The sequence below is a fragment of the Epinephelus moara genome, chromosome 11 (genome assembly GCF_006386435.1).
Source record: "Epinephelus moara isolate mb chromosome 11, YSFRI_EMoa_1.0, whole genome shotgun sequence".
NCBI lineage: Eukaryota > Metazoa > Chordata > Actinopteri > Perciformes > Serranidae > Epinephelus > Epinephelus moara.
The window spans coordinates 17,148,768-17,165,667 of NC_065516.1; the positions used below are offsets into that span (position 1 = coordinate 17,148,768).

Consider the following 16,900-nt stretch of genomic DNA (forward strand, 5'->3'; position numbering starts at 1 on the left):
CAAACTCAGATCATTTAGTGAAGTAAAAGGAAACAATAAAACTGTAGAAGTACTGTTTTACAAGCAAGTTTTTTTGTTTTGTTTTCGTGTTACTTACAGGATAACTTAAGCATTTTTCAACATGGACCCTATTTCCCCTTGTCAGTTGATCAAAGACACTGATGTGAACAATTTTTGAAATCGGTCTAGAGCCGACCGCAGCCAGCAGCCGCTGAATAATCTGCAATGGAGTCACACAGGGCAATTAAACATTGTTACTGTAAAGTGTCTCTTTACCTTTCACTTGATCTGATCGGTTTGTTATTGCCTCGTTTAGCAGATGTCTCTTTTAATTTACAAGGGAAATGGGTCCAGGGTGAAAAATGTCAAAGGTATCCTTTAAACATGGCAGAAAGTAAGTTACTCAGGAGAATATGCTAAGTTAAAGGGTAGGTCTAATAAGCTTAAGCTTCAGCCTACACCTTTTTGAACTGTTTTTGTTTGTTTTTGCTATTAGTTTAAAACTCCTTGATGTTATTTAAGGACCAAAAAAATACCACTAACTGATTAACTAAATGAGCTGCTTGAAAGATGTTACCTAAGTAAAAGTACAAAAGTATCAGTGTCAAAATATACTCACATTTTCCAAAGTAAAAGTATTCATCATGCAGAATGACCCATTTCAGCACAATGTATATTATATTATGGATTATAATCACTGATCGATTTAATACTGCAGCTGGTAAAGCTGGAGCTAATTTTAAATACTTTATATACTGCCATGTAGCTTAAATTATAATAATGTATCATATTTCAGTAGTTATTTAGGCTATATTTTGTAATAATCTGAATCTGTAAAGTCACTAGAAACCAAATTTATCAAATAAAGTAAAGTATAAAGTCGCTTGAAATGGAATTACTCAAAAAAAGCACCTCAAACAGAGTATTTGAGTTAATTTTATACTTTTCACCAACTGTAAACCATATGTAGATTGGTGCTGAAGTGCCCCTGGGCAAAATTCAGAATTCAACCTTGCTTGCAGCATAATTTCCTGTCAGGATTGGGTGTAATCGATAAAATAGATTTCCTACAGAATTAATAAAATCACGTGTGCAGCAACAGTGTAAAGCTCTGTGCTCTCTGTTGAGGTGAAGGCGACCCACTCTGTAAAACATATGAAGTCATTTGTCTCCATCTAGTGGCAGAACAAGGAAACGACAATGATACGTCAGCGTCTTAGTGGACGTAGACGTCATGACGCACGTTATACAAATTTGCGCGGGTTTGCTGTTGTTATGGGAGGCTGTCATCCGGCGGTTTCATCCAGAAAGTTATAAATAAAAAGGTAAAAGACGAAGCTTTTGGTTCATATTTTATATCTTTATGATTATAAGTCATTATACTACAACTACCAACAGGCAGAGTCGCATTAACGTTCGCAAATAACACTTTAAACGGTAACGACAAACGGGCTGCCATATTTGTTTTGAACCAGTTACAGTAAGGTCAGTTAGCTAAATATACGTTAGCTAAACGTTAACGTTGCTGTGTTTTTCATTGTAGGTTTCTTGGGAATCTTCACGTCGCTTGGAAAACCGAAAACATGTCCAAGCGAGAGGCGTTTATAGAGTCCGTCTGTAAGGAAAATGTGGAGGACTTCCTCCGCTTCATCCAGCTTCATGTGAGTGACTTCATGTAACGTTTAGTGACACTGCAGGAAGCCACCAGAATATCTCTTAACATTAGATGTGTTTCAGGTTAATGTAAGGTTAGTACTTATATATTAAGGGCTTTGCGTCAAAACCTAGCTCATAATTGAGAGATAAAGTAAACTGTGGGCTCAGAAATGACCATAAAGTTAAATAAACACCTCTAAACCTGTTTAAATCAAAACCATTTACACCTTCTTAACCTGTAACAGGATCTCTGCAGGTCCTTAAAACTCTCTTAAATGCGTTTTTTTTTACTATAAGCCTTAAAAGTAATCAGTCTCAATGACTTTGAATGTGTTTGGTTTTAATTGCCACAAACATTTTATCTAATTTCATTTATCCATCTTCTAATTTCTTTTTATCAGAAGGTGTCAAGCTCTTCTGCGTCCACATTTTTGATGTTAAGAAGTCTTTAAACCTACCACTGAACCTAACACTGTCCTTTTACTTTATACTTGCACTTACATGTTGACAAACTTTAGGTTAGCTCACTCATCCTTATAAGCATATTCCTACAGAAAATGCATCTCCACACAGTGCTTTATTTATACTACTTATTTTTACCTGCAATGCTTGAATAAGACAAAGACAATTCGTCCAAAAATCTGTCTCAAATTTGGTTAAATACCTGTAGACATCCTGTTGAAATACTGTTGTATTTGATTGCATCAGTTTCAGCACGTTCTGTAACTGACCACTAAATGCATGTCTATATATTGTTAAATCTTAGGGCTGCTGTCAAACTGTGCCTACATGGCAACAAAAAAGTTTATCTTGGGTGCGTCAGTACAATGGACCAAGACAGTACAGCAGAGGAGCTACCCACACACCAATACAGCTGGGCTGGACAGCCTCAAAAATACTGATGATTGTCAAGGACTGAAACTTTTGCTTGCATTTTATTATTTTTTGCACTTTGAGCACTCTTATTTTTGTGCACAGACGTTCTGAATAAATTGACAGTTTTTTCGCATTGCTCTCAGCCTGAACCTTTTATGTGGCTGTCCAGCCCACCTGTATCCTACATTTAAAAAAAACAATTGTGAAGTGTGGTACAGGCTCAGTTTGGGAATTTGAAGTCTGTACAATTTGGGAATTTCATTTGGGAAATTGATCTAAATTTTAAAACTGAAGTAATCAATTAATTAAGCACTGAACACAGAAATGTGATGTGTAGAAACTGTCAGATGTCATCAAATGTAAGACTAAATGTCAAAGTAGGACACATGTTAGTAGAGCCCAAATTTAAGTGATTTACTGACTGACAGCATCAAAACACAAAGTTCAAAGAATTCACTGAAGCACAGAAAAGCCAGCAATAATTAAAAATTTTAAACAGAAGTTTGGTATTTTACTTCATAACTGGTTATCAATATGTGCAACAGATTTTATTTTCTATGTCATCTAATACTGGGAATGAAAAACGTATTGTAGTCACACAGTTTAAGTGTTTTTCTAGCTGTCTGTGTTTTTATCCTGCATGTCTCAAGCTGTGTCTGTCCCACTCCTGTCTGTGTCTCTGAGCAGAAGGACAAAACGGAGCCTTTCGATGTGGAGGAGGTGGTGCAGGAGATGCCCAGAGACCAGAGACAGGCTCTGTGGAGAAAACTGGTCTCACTCCTTGAGGATGTCCTGCAGGAGTTACCTCCAGAGCGTTGGGGGGAGGGCAGGGAGCAGGGCAGGGAGGACAGCATGGAAGTGGAGTCAGCTGCAGACCCTGTGAGTTTACCAGTTTATGTACAATTATGACATAAACTTTAATGGTATGAGAATCTGATATTCTGTTGCTGTTGTTTAGATTTATGTTAGACTGTATATCAAAATGAACATACTTTTATGTCATATTCAGAAACATGTCATGGCTGTCGTGGATGGTGTGACAGTGGTGGCTGCCGTGTCCTCAAAGGTCCTGCAAGATGGTGACACCTACACTGCCCTTCTGGAACTTGTCCACAGGCTACACAGTCAGTGTCTTTGCTGATTTTTATCCAAGCTAAATCGATGCGTCTTCAGGTTTGTTATTTTTCTTACTTCATGGTGATGTTTGTGTCTTTCCCTCAGATGTTCTGGTGTCGCTGCCTGTCTCAGAGGCACCTCTGCAGCACCATATCCACACACTGTGCGAGGCCTGGTGGAAGAAGGGGCTGAAAGAGAAAGAACAGTTTGGTCGCACAGCTTTCTTCATCTCTCTGCAGAAGAGCTTCATTTTGAAGAAACCAGTCAGTATATGACCTCAGTTTAATGTCAGAACAGTCTATATTGGGCCCTTTGCTCTATTTTCAGTTCTAGTAGTTGTGTAGCATTATTTTGTATAACTTTAATGCTTCCTCTGTGATGTCAGGGTACTGAGATCCAAAGAGTCTGGAGTCTCCATGATGTGCTTTTGAGTCTGGACTACACATCAGAAGACAACAAGCAGATCATTGACTTGTTGCTTCAGTGCTTTCACCGTCCTGTTTACATTAGAAACGATGACGTGAGTAGAGTGATATTGTGCTGCTGTGTGTGTTTGAGTCACTGAGTCAGTTTTGTTTCTTGCTGTTGTGGTTTTGACTTCAAGGTGTCAGCCTGATGATGTGTATTGTCACAGGGAAAGCGATTCCTGGTATTTCTTTTCAGCTGGAACGTAAACTTCATCTGGGTTATTCACGGCACCATCAAAAACCAGCTGCAGTTTTATAGCAAGTAAGACGCTTAACTTTTTAATCTGTTTGAAAGGTGTCAATTTTATCTTCATGTTATTTACAACTCAATCATTCTGTGCAGGACCATGACTACTCATATTACAGAGGTCTACTTCAGAGCATGGAAGAAGGCTAGCGAGGACTTCCTGGAGGAAATTGAGAACTCATGCATTCAGGATTTTATGCAGAATGCGATCTTCCTTCATAGAGCATCTCCTGTCCACGCCAAAGTCCGACAGGTAGACTTATTAGCTGCTCTTTCCCAGCATTATCAGTCATGATGCGACAGTACTGTGTGTATTTCTCCTCTGATCTCCTTGCTTTCATACACAGATTGTGAGCTACTTCCACACAAGGAAGGGCTGTAACAAGGTGGATAAGATGCTCTGTAATCTCTACAAGCCCATTCTCTGGAAAGCTTTAAGTGTACGGATACTGATTTCTAACTGTATTAAGTTGTTTTGTTTTTTTTAGTATTTTATTCCAGTCTAATGTGTTTGTGTTTGATTTCCTCAGGCTCCAAACTTTGAGGTGCGCGCCAATGCCACTTTGCTTTTCACTGAGGCCTTCCCAGTCCATGACCCGGAGCAGAGCAACAAGAATATAGATGAGGCTATTCAAAAGCAGCTGGACACAGTGATGGTGAGAACCTTTCAGCTATGTATGTTGTGAGGAAACATAGGATATAATGTTTAGTCATTTTTTATCCAGACTTTTATTTCTGCGGCTACAAAACCACAAAACAGATACTGAGCTTAAAAAGGAGCAAAATACAATCAAAATTCATTGTTGGACTTTTTGATATTCTTAACATGAACCTCAGTGCCAATTTTCTCTCTCTCATCCTCAGGGCCTCCTTGATGACCCTCATCCCACTGTGCGCTCCAACGCTACCCTGGGAGTCTGTAAGATCCTGGCCAAGTGCTGGGAGCTCCTCCCTCCTACAATCATCACAGACTTCCTGAAGAAGCTGGTGATGGAGCTGGCGGCCGACAGCAGCTCCCCTGATGTGCGGTGCTCGGTCTTCAAGGTAGGAAATGCCGATACTCTCTGTCCTGATGGGGAGCCTCTTAAAGTTAGATTACTAATATGAAATCTAATCCAGGATCCAAGATGAGAACATGTCAAACAACATGGACAAATTAGCATTAGCATTTATTGGCAGTAGACAGGACATGTAATGACTTGTGGTTTGTGTGATGATTTCCCCAGTGTCTGACTATTGTCTTGGACAACAGTCTCAGCCATCCGATACTGGAAAAACTCCTGCCCACTCTCAAATACAGCCTTCATGACAACTCGGAGAAAGTCCGCACAGCTTTCCTCGACACGCTGATCAAGGTCAAGGCAGTGCGTGCCGCCAAGGTACTGTATGTGCAGGGTTTCTTTTTTTTTTTTTTGTACATTGTTGGTGAAAAACCCCCAAAACACCAGGCTCATAACTGGGTTGATTCTGTCTTGTGTGATTATCACAGTCTTTAAATTGTGTTTTGGCTTATTTAAAGTACATATGTTGACACATATTTATACATTTCCCAATAAACAAAATAGTATTAAAAGAATATTTCACTCCCCAAATGACCAAATGTATATCAGTTACTCACCTTATGTTACGTTGAATTCATGAAGAAAACATTTTTCTTGCATGCCTCCAATGATGAATAACATTGATATTAAACAGTAACAGCAATCGGGGCGTTGGTGGCTTAGTGGATAGAGCAGGCGCCCCATGTACAAGGCTGTTGCCGCAGCGGCCCGGTTTCGACTCCAGCCTGTGGTCCTTTGTTGCATGTCACTCCCCTCTCTCTCTCCCCCATTCACGTTTGTCTGTCCTATCAATTAAAGGCTAAAATGCCCCCAATAATATCTTTAAAAAAAACAAAACAAAAACAGAACAGTAACAACAAAATGATACAAAACCCCCATGTTTTTAGGCCCTAAAATATATATATATATATATATTTTTTTTAAAAAGTCAGAATATCTACTAATGAATGACATTAACAATCCAGACACTAAAAAGGATAAATTCCCAACATAAACAATGAAGGGAAACATGTTATTGAGATAGTAAAGGAATTTTATTTGAACAAAAATCTGTCTCTAAGATACACAGAGTAGGTAGTCGGATGTAAATATACTTCTATGTGCAAATCCAACAAGAAAGTTCACACTAATCAAATAGCTGGCAAGCAGCTTCAGTCATAAACTTCTGATACTGAAGATATATTTAAGTGCTTGGTACAGATCCAAACGTTGTTCAGCCAAATTGCGTTGAGACACAATCCACTTACAAGCTGCAGCTTAATGCCAGGTTAGGGTTAAAAAAAAACACGGGCTGCATTTTCTCCTTGTGTGCCGCCCTCCAGTTTTGGGACGTGTGCAACATGGACCACCTGCTGGCTCGTCTGGCTGTCGACTCCCATTCGGTTTCCAAGCGCATCGTCGATCTGCTCTTCAAGTCCTTCTTCCCCGTCAACGAGTCGGAGAGGGAGTGGTGCTGTCGGTGCATCACCCTCATTCAGATGAACCCCATGGCTGCGAGGAAGTTCTACCAGCACGCCCACAAACACACAGCCCCCACTAACATAAGTAAGTGCTGTGTGTACATTGGAGAGTTTTTTGGAACCCTTTCAAAGATTAACCAAGAGTGAAATTATTTAGCGTGTTGCATTTGTAGTACATTCATCTGTTGTTTTGTCTTCTAGTAAAGCTGATGTTGGCCATTCGCCGTGTGTTGAACAGCTGCATCCAGACTGAGTGTGACGTGTCCGAGATGAATGAAAGCAACAAGGAGAACAGCACAGTAAGTCAGAGACATTTGCGCTGACAGAATTGACAGAACAAGTTTACAAGAGTATTGATTTTCTTAAAATTATTTAGATAATTGAGCGTTAATTTGTTTCCACAAACTAAACTTTGAGAAATATGCTGAGTCTATAAAAAGTCAAAAATAGTTAAAAAGGCTAAGGCAACTTCTTTAAATTGCTTGTTCTGTCAAACCAATAGTCCAAAATTCAAAGATGAAAAATAAATATAGTTGAATAGTTGCTGAATAAGTGTGTTTTGGTTAGGACTGCACGATATGAGGTAAATATGCAATAACATTATTGAATATTAAGATAAATAAATGCTACATTACGGTGTACTCAGTTCTCGACTCAGACTGGACAATACCAGTTTATGACACGTCGTCTCTCCTGAAACCGAAATATCGCCAGATGGCTTAAGAGCTTTTTATTTTAGGCACCAGTTCCTCTCTGGCATTCGCACATTGGTCTACACTCATCTCGTCATGCTGTCCTCCTGCAACCATACAGACAAGTATGGCAGCACTAGATGATCCTGACAATGAGGGATCTGTCTGATTGGCCACGCTGAACAGTATGACGCGTATCGGACAATCCCCAATTCACTCTAACATGCAAATTGGAAAAGTATTAAAGTAATTTGGGGATTTTGAAGGAGGGAGTTGTTTATTTAGCTGTCACGCTTAACATTTTTTTTGTCTCTAAGCCTTAATCAGGTAAGATGGAAAACTGTTGATACAGGAGTACAAATTGTGTATTCTGTGTGTCGTAGCAGGCTGAACCTCTGTTGGGGAAAGACATGGCTGTCGTGTCCAGTCTGCTGGAGGTCGTAGTCATCCTGTGGAGAAGTGTCGAAAAGGCCCTGAAACAAAACGAAGAGGCCCAGAAGTACACCTTTGCCAAGTTTGGAAATGTCGTGGTCAAATATTTCCAGGCTTTTGAGGTACTTCAGCGTCCTTGTGTTGTATTTTTACTTTGAAGTTTTTCTCCCATAAACAAGTACTACTTTAAAACTTTTTGATTACCAGGATGAGCGATGCACCGTTCCTCTCATACAGCTGGCCTCATTTATGCCCCCAGCTGCAGTTCCAGCCTTCAGGTAAGCACTAACGCATCTCCTGGCCTCTCTGTCGTCAGCTTTTCTCTTTGTAGTTTTTCATCCGTTGTACTCTTCGGTTTCACTGTTTAACCTGTCTCTCTTTAACCCCAGCTGTGGCGTCCTCTCCAAACTGAGGAGGATGGACTCAGCAGCAGTGCCAGCACAGTACAGCCAGCTGTTAGACTGCATGAGCAGCTGGGGCCAGACTGCAGACATCCTCGAACTCATCACTGACTGGCTCTCTGAGGCTCTGCCCAAGCAAGGGGTCAGTCAATACAACACCAAATTGCTGAAGTTATTGTACTGTTGGGTTTCTGAGATTTTAATTAAAAGTAAGAGGTGTAATCCAAACACATACTGGGCTTTATAAATAAAATTGATTGATTGATTGATTGACATACCCCTTGTTGCTCTTTTTAAATGTCATCTTCCTTTTAACTTCAGGACAAGGCAAACACCAATCGAAAGGTGCGTATCCAGGAGACAACGGAGGCCAAACCAGCCCTGGCACTGGCATACCTGGAGTACCTGTTCAGCCACACTTCAACACGAGAGAAACTCCTGGCTTTTGGTCAGAGACCACTGAAGCAGCTCCATACAGTTCTAGGAAACTGGAGGGTATGTTGGATACCATTCAACAGTCTGAGTTTCCCATTTATCTTTAGCATTTACACATAGACCAGGCACATTTATTTTATTTTGGTCCTCTGTGAGAAGTTTTCCTCTGACATCATGTGAATCAGTGTGATATTTGTCTCAACAGTCAGTGCTGTACGCTCACCTCAGCTCCGCCACAGAAGATCCTGAAAGTCCCAGTGTGGAGACTGCACTGAAAGTCTTTATGTACCACAGCCGTCTCGGTGCACATCTGCAACATTATGTAAGTTTTTTGTTTGTTTGTTTGTTTGTTTGCACACATTATTTCTCAACCCATGTTTCACTTTTATTCATCTACTGGCCATAACTCGCTTGCTTCTTCCAACAACACTTGTTTTACGTTCATGTAGTTACACAAAATTTAGTGCAGTTAAAGGACGCATGATAATATTGGCACGAAAATGTTACCTAATTAAAGCTGCAAGCAGCATGTATCGGGTCCAAGCAGACTACAAGCATTTGAATTCTTGTTTCTTTTTTAATTGACAAGAGGCAAGACTCCTGATGTTCTTTAAAATTATTTATGGTGGTCATCACTATGCTGATGCTCTTTTCATTAGATAAATCTTTCAGAAACATTTGATGAAGCTTGTGGCCTTGTGTGTTTCACATGACTACATTTGTATTGAATTTTTATTTCATTTAAGATCTGGAATACATCACATGTTTATGAATTCATACACAAATGGTCCTACTAAGTGAAAAGTGTCAGAAGTTATCCTGGAAAATGCAAGTTTTCAGACCACATTCTGAATGGCACAAGTGAGAACTCTTTGCTTTAAAAGACGTCCATCTCACCACTCAACAAATGAGGATATTACCTGGTCATTGTAGGCGGTAGCACGGAGGTGCAACAGAATATAAAGCTGAAAGTCATGGAGTTCAATTCAGAACCTCTAATTAACTTCTATCTCAGCTCACTGGAAGGAGTTCAGTATGAATAGTGAGGCCAGGCTCACCAAGACACATTTGAGGGGAGAGTCCAGCTGGAGATTTAAGAGGACTTGCTGGCCGGTTTCCTCGATCAGCTCCAGGAACAAGAGAACGTTGAGTGGAGCCAGGAGAAAGAACCTTTGCTGAGGGAGATATGCGGCCTTAAAGCCCAGCTGGATTTAGCTCAGGCTAAACATGGACCCTCTCCACCCAGCGAGACAAGGTGTTTAAAATTGCAGCTGGGGAAGATCTTCACAATGCTACGATAGGAACAGGAAGATCGCGAGCAGCAGACCTTTATTAATAAGGACCTGCAAATTGAGCTGGAGGCAAAGAATTTGGAGCTCTGTCGTAACAGGCAGTTGCTTGCTGGAACCAACGTGAAGTAGGAGTTGAAAAGCTGTCTGAAAGTTAAGAAGGCTAAAGCTCAGAAAGATCTCAAGCAGCAGACCTCCACTACCAAGCACCTGCAAGTCCAACTGGAGCAGATGAAAGGAGAGACAGAGGCCCTTGAAAGAAAAATTGAGGCGATTAGGTCAGAGCTCTGTGTCAAAAAGCAGTTGCATATAGTGGCTGCAAACAACGTGGAGGCGGCCACTTGCCTAAAGATGCAGCTCTTTGACAAACAGCAGGCTTTAAGGTTCGCTCAAAAGCAGAAATGCTGGAGAGTGATCTGGCATTTCAGAGGGCTCAAGTTCAGAAGATGCAGCAGAGATTGAGCAAGATAGAGGAAGATCTTCAAAAACAGTAGGAGGCGGTCGAGAAGACTGAAAAGATCCCTCTGTTTCCAGCATAAGAAGGAGAAATCAGGCTCCTATCTGGCTCAACTGGACAAACAGAAAGTGGAACATAAAAAGCTCATAGCTGCTTTGAAGACAGCCAAGCAGGAGCTCAAGATCAAACATCTCCAGTGGCAGGAGGGAAATCTTCTCTCACTGCACAGCTGGAAAAATTGCAGTGCACTCATTTTGCCCAGTTGGAGATGCATGAAAACGAAACAATAACCTTGTGGCTGCTCTAAAGAAAAAGTTTGAGGATCAGCTGCAGAGTGACCATCTCCAATGAGGTGAAAACGGCCCTGCTGGGGGGGACAGAAAAAGCAAGAGCCTCCTATGTGGCTCAGCTGGACGAGCAGAAACAGGGTAACAACACCCTTGTGTCTGCTCTGAAGAAGGCTGAGGAGCAGTTACAGAGTCGTCATGACATGTGGCAGGAGGAAAAGACATCCCTCACTGAGGACATGGAAAGCCTGAAAGAGACTCTGCAGGAAAAGGAGCAAACTGAGAGCTCCGTGTGGTCCCATTTGAAAGATCTTGAGAGCCAAATCAACAAAAAGAAGAAGAGAAAGAATTGTTACAAGCTCTTCTGATGTCCAGTTCCAGAATATTATGATCCAAAAGAAAGTACATACACAAACACACATACTAACTCACTAGTTTTTGTATACTTGATAATGAAAATAAATGAAAATAATCAATTGTCGCTACCCTACAGTCTGTGTTGAGCCAGTATCACTCATTCTGTGAGCCAGTTACTTTCTGGTTTTGAGCCTAAGTGGTACAGTTTGTTTTTCTGTGTCCAGATATAAATTGTTTTCCTTCATAAACTGCAAAAACAAGCTAAAAAGTTAAGAAAAATAAACCCTTTGCTTCCTTCCTAGTCCTCAGAGGGTCGAGACTACCTGCTCTCTCTGGAACATGTGGCAGCGTGGGTGGCTGAGAGGGTGTTGCCCTTCCTGGCTAAACGTACCGACGATAATGATGAGGAGGAAGGTTCAGAGAGGTCGCAGCCACTGGCTGCACAGATAACTGAGGTGAGCTCTGTTATTACTAAACACATGGCTTCGAAAAGCCAACTGGCATGTTTTCAGTGGAGGACTTTAGACTGGAAATGTCCACGAAGAATTAATTGAGCCCAAACAAATATGTGTTGGGCCTATTCTAAGTATCTATTGAGCCTTGCCCGACTATAATTAGTGAAGCTAAAATGGCTTGCTGAATATGCAGGGCTGCACTAAGCATCAGCATTTAATTTGGGCGAAAAGTGAAAATGTGTGTGGTCTCCATTAAGGGAGATGGGACACTCTCTTCCATTGCAGCACAAACGTGTGATTTAGGCACAGAATATTACCCACAGCAGCTGCACATGGAAATGTGTTGTATTATGTGATGAAGTAAATTATTGCTTGATCATCGTTGTGTCTTTCAGCACAAAATTAGACCAACACATAGCCTGTCTCCTCAAATACATACCCAAGTGCTCTTGGTATCGGACTTTTTTTATATATTTTTTGTGTTACACCGAACATAATGATGCAGCAAATATGAGGTGAGGTCTTGATGTGGGTGATAAGGATGGGTGAATAGTTGTGAGTGCCATATTGGAGTCCATCTGCATCTCCTAAAAAATATTTTTTTCAGGAAGATCATTTATGTGAATTGTAAAGGCAGCCCATGCAAGATGATTTATCTGCGAGCAAACGCAGACTTCTTGCAAATTAAATCATATCTCCTTGTTCATAAATTGCCAGTTGAGATTTTCGTCTCACTCATTTTCACTCTAATACTCAGCCTGTACCAAGGCTGTCGATGAAAACATGCAGTTATGTTGTTATTCAGAACATTAAGTTTTGTGGAGCCTGTTTGCCTCCTGCTTCCAGGACTTTCTGTTCTGCTCGGTAAAATTAGACTCCTCATAGATTGTTCTGCTCCAGTCCACACATAGTCATGTACAACCCTCCTCCTGTTCATACTTCCGTACTGAAATTGGCTTATTTTCTTTATTTGTGCCATTATTCTCCAGCCTGTCACCACATGACTGCTGCGATCAGAGATTGAAAATAAACCTGTTTTAGCGCCTTTCTTATTAATGTAGTGGCGGGGGATCGTAGGTAGCTTCCACAGGACACCAGCTAGCAGTAGAAATGAACGTTTTACTAAAATGTAGCTCGCCTAAGATTCAGCATCATCTTTATTTGTTGTTGATTTTAATAAGTGTTCTTTTTTGGAGTGTGTGAAATGGTTTTCTTCATCTTAATGATGATGCATTTTACCAGAGCTTCCTGACAGTGTGCCGAGACGTTTTACTTGTGGGTTTGGGCGACGACACGTTCAAGGGTCAAATCCTGCACTTGTGCTCACTCACCCTCCTCTCAGGTGAGTGTTTGATTTGTCTGTTTACAACACAGGAAAGATACATGACATTTATAACTGAAATGTGTAGCAGAAGCTTGAGTTTATTTCACTTAAGACTTCCGTTGTATCATGTTTCTTGAACTGAACTGCCATTTTACAGAAAATGTTTTTCCTTTGTGTTTCCAGAGGCAGGTTACCTGTGTATTTCTGCAGTGTTGCAGATTTTGAAGGAGGTGGCAGACAGCTATGCACCCGAGGAGAACAACAACCAGGATCAGGATAATGAGGAAGGCCCAACCACTGTCATTCTGGGTGTTGTGGCCAACATCTTTCAGAAGATTATAGAGCTCTTAGCTCGCCGTCTCAGGAAGGAACCAGAGGAGGGAAAACAGGTATGTACATATTTTAACCCTCACTGTGTGTGATGTATTTATTTGGTTTATTACTACCTTTTGTTCTACATGAACTCCACTTGTTTATTTCTGACACTCCCCTCCACTCGAAAATTTGTATTCCTTCGTTTTGTTCTGTTTTTTTCTTCTTTATTTTTATTATTTTTTACAAAAAAGCAGACAGAACCAAGGACAACAGGCAGCGACATTATAGGTGAAGGCAAAATGCTTAACATCATGTAAAACAGAAAATGGAAAAGAAGCAAGGTTACTTTGTGGTAAAAATGTGTTTTTTAATTTTCATGTGTTTCAGTTGTCTAGCCTTGACTGTACTGACTTGTATCTGTTCAGAGTTTTTCACTAGAGAAGTATTTTCACATTCTTCTACTGAAGAGGGCGATGTCTGTGCACTTCCCTCAAATCTAAGATTCAAACGCACACTGAGCAAGCCAGACTAGGTATGTCACTATTATGAAAGCCAGTTGCTGTCTAACACAGGAAACCTGTATTGACGGGACTTTGACACAACACCGGCAAAGAAATCTCTAAGCTGAAGCAGAGTTAGCATGAGCACAGTAAAAATGACAGCAGACATGGGTGTGTTCAGTGTATAGATGTCAACTGGACCCTGAAGTTTCCTTTCACTACTAAACCCCAAAAACCCCATTATAGATATTGTATGTTTCACAATCAGAAACACTGTGTCAGCCACTGCTAGGTAGCTAACGAGCTAACAAACAACATAAACAAATAACAGATGCTAACTGCACTTACTATTCTGATACGTCTGCTAATTGCCAATCTTGGAGCACAGCAGACTCCTCATCTGAGTCTGGGTCTGACTAAAGGGCCTTTAGTCAGGGTGGTCTTTAACCACCTGGAAAACACAAAGTCGGGTGCTGGGTGCTGCTCTTGTGTCCTTTCTGTGCAAGCTTTCAAGAGCGCAGCGGCATGTTGAGAAGCATCATATCATAACCTATTTACCTGAAATCCTGAGTGCAGAGCTGATCTTCTTCCATGTGCTTGTTGTGTGTATGCCTGTCGTCTGTGGGACAGATGTAAAGCTCTGGCAGCCCTGCACTAAAATGATCAGCAACTTCTCCTCCGTATTTATCACAATCACAGACATGGTGTTGAACTCAATTTATCTCAGGGTGCTCAGGAACTTGTGTGAGCCGCAACGGTGCCGCGGGTTTACATTAAATACACTGAATTTGAGGGTGCCAAAAACACGGCATGTGTACGGTCCCTAAGCCTCAAACATGTATGGCTGGATCTCTTTGATGTTCCCTTTAATGCTAACGCTAGTCGACTTGATGCGCACTGCTCTTTCATCAGTCAGTCACTGACAGCAAAATTAACCGTCAACCTCTTATAGCCTCATCGCCACACTGTTTTAGAGTTGTCTCAGCGCTGGTGTGAGCTGAAAGTGAAACCTACTGCAAGCAGAGGTGGTGGGCGGGGTGGAAGTCCAGATTCAGAATTGAAATGAGAGAACGATCTGCATCAAGCCCTTTTGCAAACATTTTATGTGGAAAAACCACGTTAAACTCTAATCATAGCCGAGTAATTTAACATACTTTACAATGTGTCTGGAGGGGAGCTTTAACTCTTTAACTCCTCTTTTCTCACTAGCTGTAAATACAACATAAACATTTTTTTCCCTTGTGTTAAAAATATCTCCATCTTTGTGTCCTGACTTAGCTATGTCAGTCAGCTATTCCCAGCCTGACAGATTTCCTCCAGGTGGCACAGACCTGGGACACGGTGCCTCTCTGCGGGGTTTTCTCCACTCTTTTCGCTGTCATCATTGTGGAGAAGAGACATTTGCTTCAGAAGGTATGACCTACCTGCCAGAGCATTTGTCTTTTACCAATATCCCTCACGTCCTGGGCGTGATAAGCGGCTTGACCGATTACGTTCTTGAGCAATTCAATTAAGGGAATGATGAATGCTGCTGTGCTCATATTTTTTAAAGATTACCCATCCTGAAGAGGTGATCGCCCCAGAGTCAGTGGAGGACATGCCTCCTCTGTCCTGCATTCTGCTGTCTGTCATCCTCAAACTGCCCTCTCTTACCAGGTAATTATCCTCCATCTGCTCAGTTTGTCAACTTCTCTGATGTTTTTGAGAGGTTAACCTTATTCTAAGGGTTTAGTTTAATACATTTGCTTCAGCTAAATGTAATAAATACACAGTTTAATGTTCTTGAATGTTTCTTTCAGGGCATTTTTGACAGAGGTCTGCTCATCTTTTGAGTCTGAGGCCATCAGCAGTCTGAATGAACTGGCTGCCATCCTGCACGTCTTGGCGGTCATCAGGCGCAGTGAGTTTACATGATCAGAATTTAGATTAGAATTTGAGTTTTCCTGGTCAGAAGCAGGTCAGACAGATATTTCTCTTTTTGATGGTAAAGATAGATCACAGTTTGTTATTTATCAAACTTTTAGCGGGGCAGACTAAAGCAGGTTTGAAGAGCGCAGCCACATCTATCCAGCAGCAGCTTCACAAACATGCAGTCACATCTGCAGACAGCAGAGATATACAGGGGTAAGTGGATGGAGATTGAATATTTTCTTTAAATAATCTGTGGTTAAATAATTTATTGATTGTTAGACCATGAGCTGTAATGACTAACCTTTTTATCCCTTCCTGCCACAGGGTTATTTATGAATCTTCTGTGAAGACCTTGAATGAAATTCTGGCTTTATAAACTGACCTCTTTGATTTGTATTATCTGCTTCACATTTATATTTCATGAAGCTAAAGAGAGCGGTATAATGTCTGCTTTGCAGTCAGCATAACAGACTTTCAGTTGCTTGGCAGATAAAAATGACAGGATTAAATATTTCAACTTCACTGACCGGGCTTCTTAAAAGAAAATATGGTTTGGATTGAACTCTAAAGCTGAGGACAAGTGCCTGTCTGTTGCCATGTTTTTCCAGATTGGCTCCACTTGTCTTTGTTTATTTATTTCTTGATGGCACACATTACTCAAGTCTTGTCTCTCAGGCTTTGTGCACTGATGATGTTAAGAAATATCGATGGAGTCCTCCAGACTGCAGAAATACAGTTTTTACATTGAGTGGTATTCTTCTTTAAAGCTTTCTCTTCAGAGCTCTGCACTCCACTTTTTTAACAATGTAATATGAAATGCATATATTTTTTCATGTTTCTCTGTCTGTGTTTATGTATCTGTTGGTCTGACAGTGTGTCAACTGTGGCGCCCTGCTAATAAGAATAAAACAAGCTGTATCAATCACCCAGAATTTGATGGTTATTTCTTCTTGCCTTTACAGCGCTTTGCCAAGTAACAACTGTACAAACAAGCCATAAATCATCCTCTCTCCTCTCTTCATTCTTAAAGGGCAATGGCACCCATTTTAAGAACTCACATACTGTTTTGCTCCAGTCTATACTTGTGATTGTGCATTTCTAGCTTCAGGAAAGAGTAACGTAAGTAAGCGTTATTTCACTGTTCTGGAGCACATGGCAGAAA

At 40.9% G+C, this 16,900-nt stretch overlaps 1 protein-coding gene across 2 annotated transcripts; it reads left to right on the forward strand.

Annotated features, from left to right (window-relative positions):
- The first annotated feature begins 1,241 nt into the window (after positions 1-1,241).
- On the forward strand, positions 1,242-16,683 carry ncapg2 (non-SMC condensin II complex, subunit G2). Of its 2 annotated transcripts, none has more exons than XM_050057220.1 (27): positions 1,242-1,325; positions 1,544-1,661; positions 3,220-3,411; positions 3,542-3,656; positions 3,754-3,911; positions 4,034-4,168; positions 4,283-4,377; positions 4,459-4,615; positions 4,710-4,802; positions 4,893-5,018; positions 5,227-5,406; positions 5,589-5,741; positions 6,746-6,968; positions 7,085-7,182; positions 7,959-8,129; positions 8,215-8,285; positions 8,397-8,550; positions 8,730-8,903; positions 9,049-9,165; positions 11,536-11,688; positions 12,931-13,030; positions 13,196-13,401; positions 15,106-15,240; positions 15,380-15,483; positions 15,627-15,727; positions 15,852-15,951; positions 16,063-16,683. In XM_050057220.1, the coding sequence occupies exons 2-27, from the start codon at positions 1,584-1,586 to the stop codon at positions 16,112-16,114; spliced, it is 3,441 nt and encodes a 1,146-aa protein (XP_049913177.1). In that variant the 5' UTR covers positions 1,242-1,325; positions 1,544-1,583; the 3' UTR covers positions 16,115-16,683. The 2 variants fall into 2 exon arrangements, with proteins under 2 accessions (XP_049913177.1, XP_049913179.1); XM_050057222.1 differs by having other exon boundaries at positions 7,962-8,129.
- Positions 16,684-16,900: the final 217 nt, after the last annotated feature.

Bases quoted from the DNA above. Each gene is read 5' to 3' on its own strand.
- ncapg2 (XM_050057220.1), top strand. From the start codon at position 1,584: ATGTCCAAGCGAGAGGCGTTTATAGAGTCCGTCTGTAAGGAAAATGTG. The intron at 5,742-6,745 runs GTACTGTATGTG...GCCGCCCTCCAG, and splicing joins AGGCAGTGCGTGCCGCCAAG to TTTTGGGACGTGTGCAACAT. The intron at 15,728-15,851 runs GTGAGTTTACAT...TCAAACTTTTAG, and splicing joins CTTGGCGGTCATCAGGCGCA to CGGGGCAGACTAAAGCAGGT.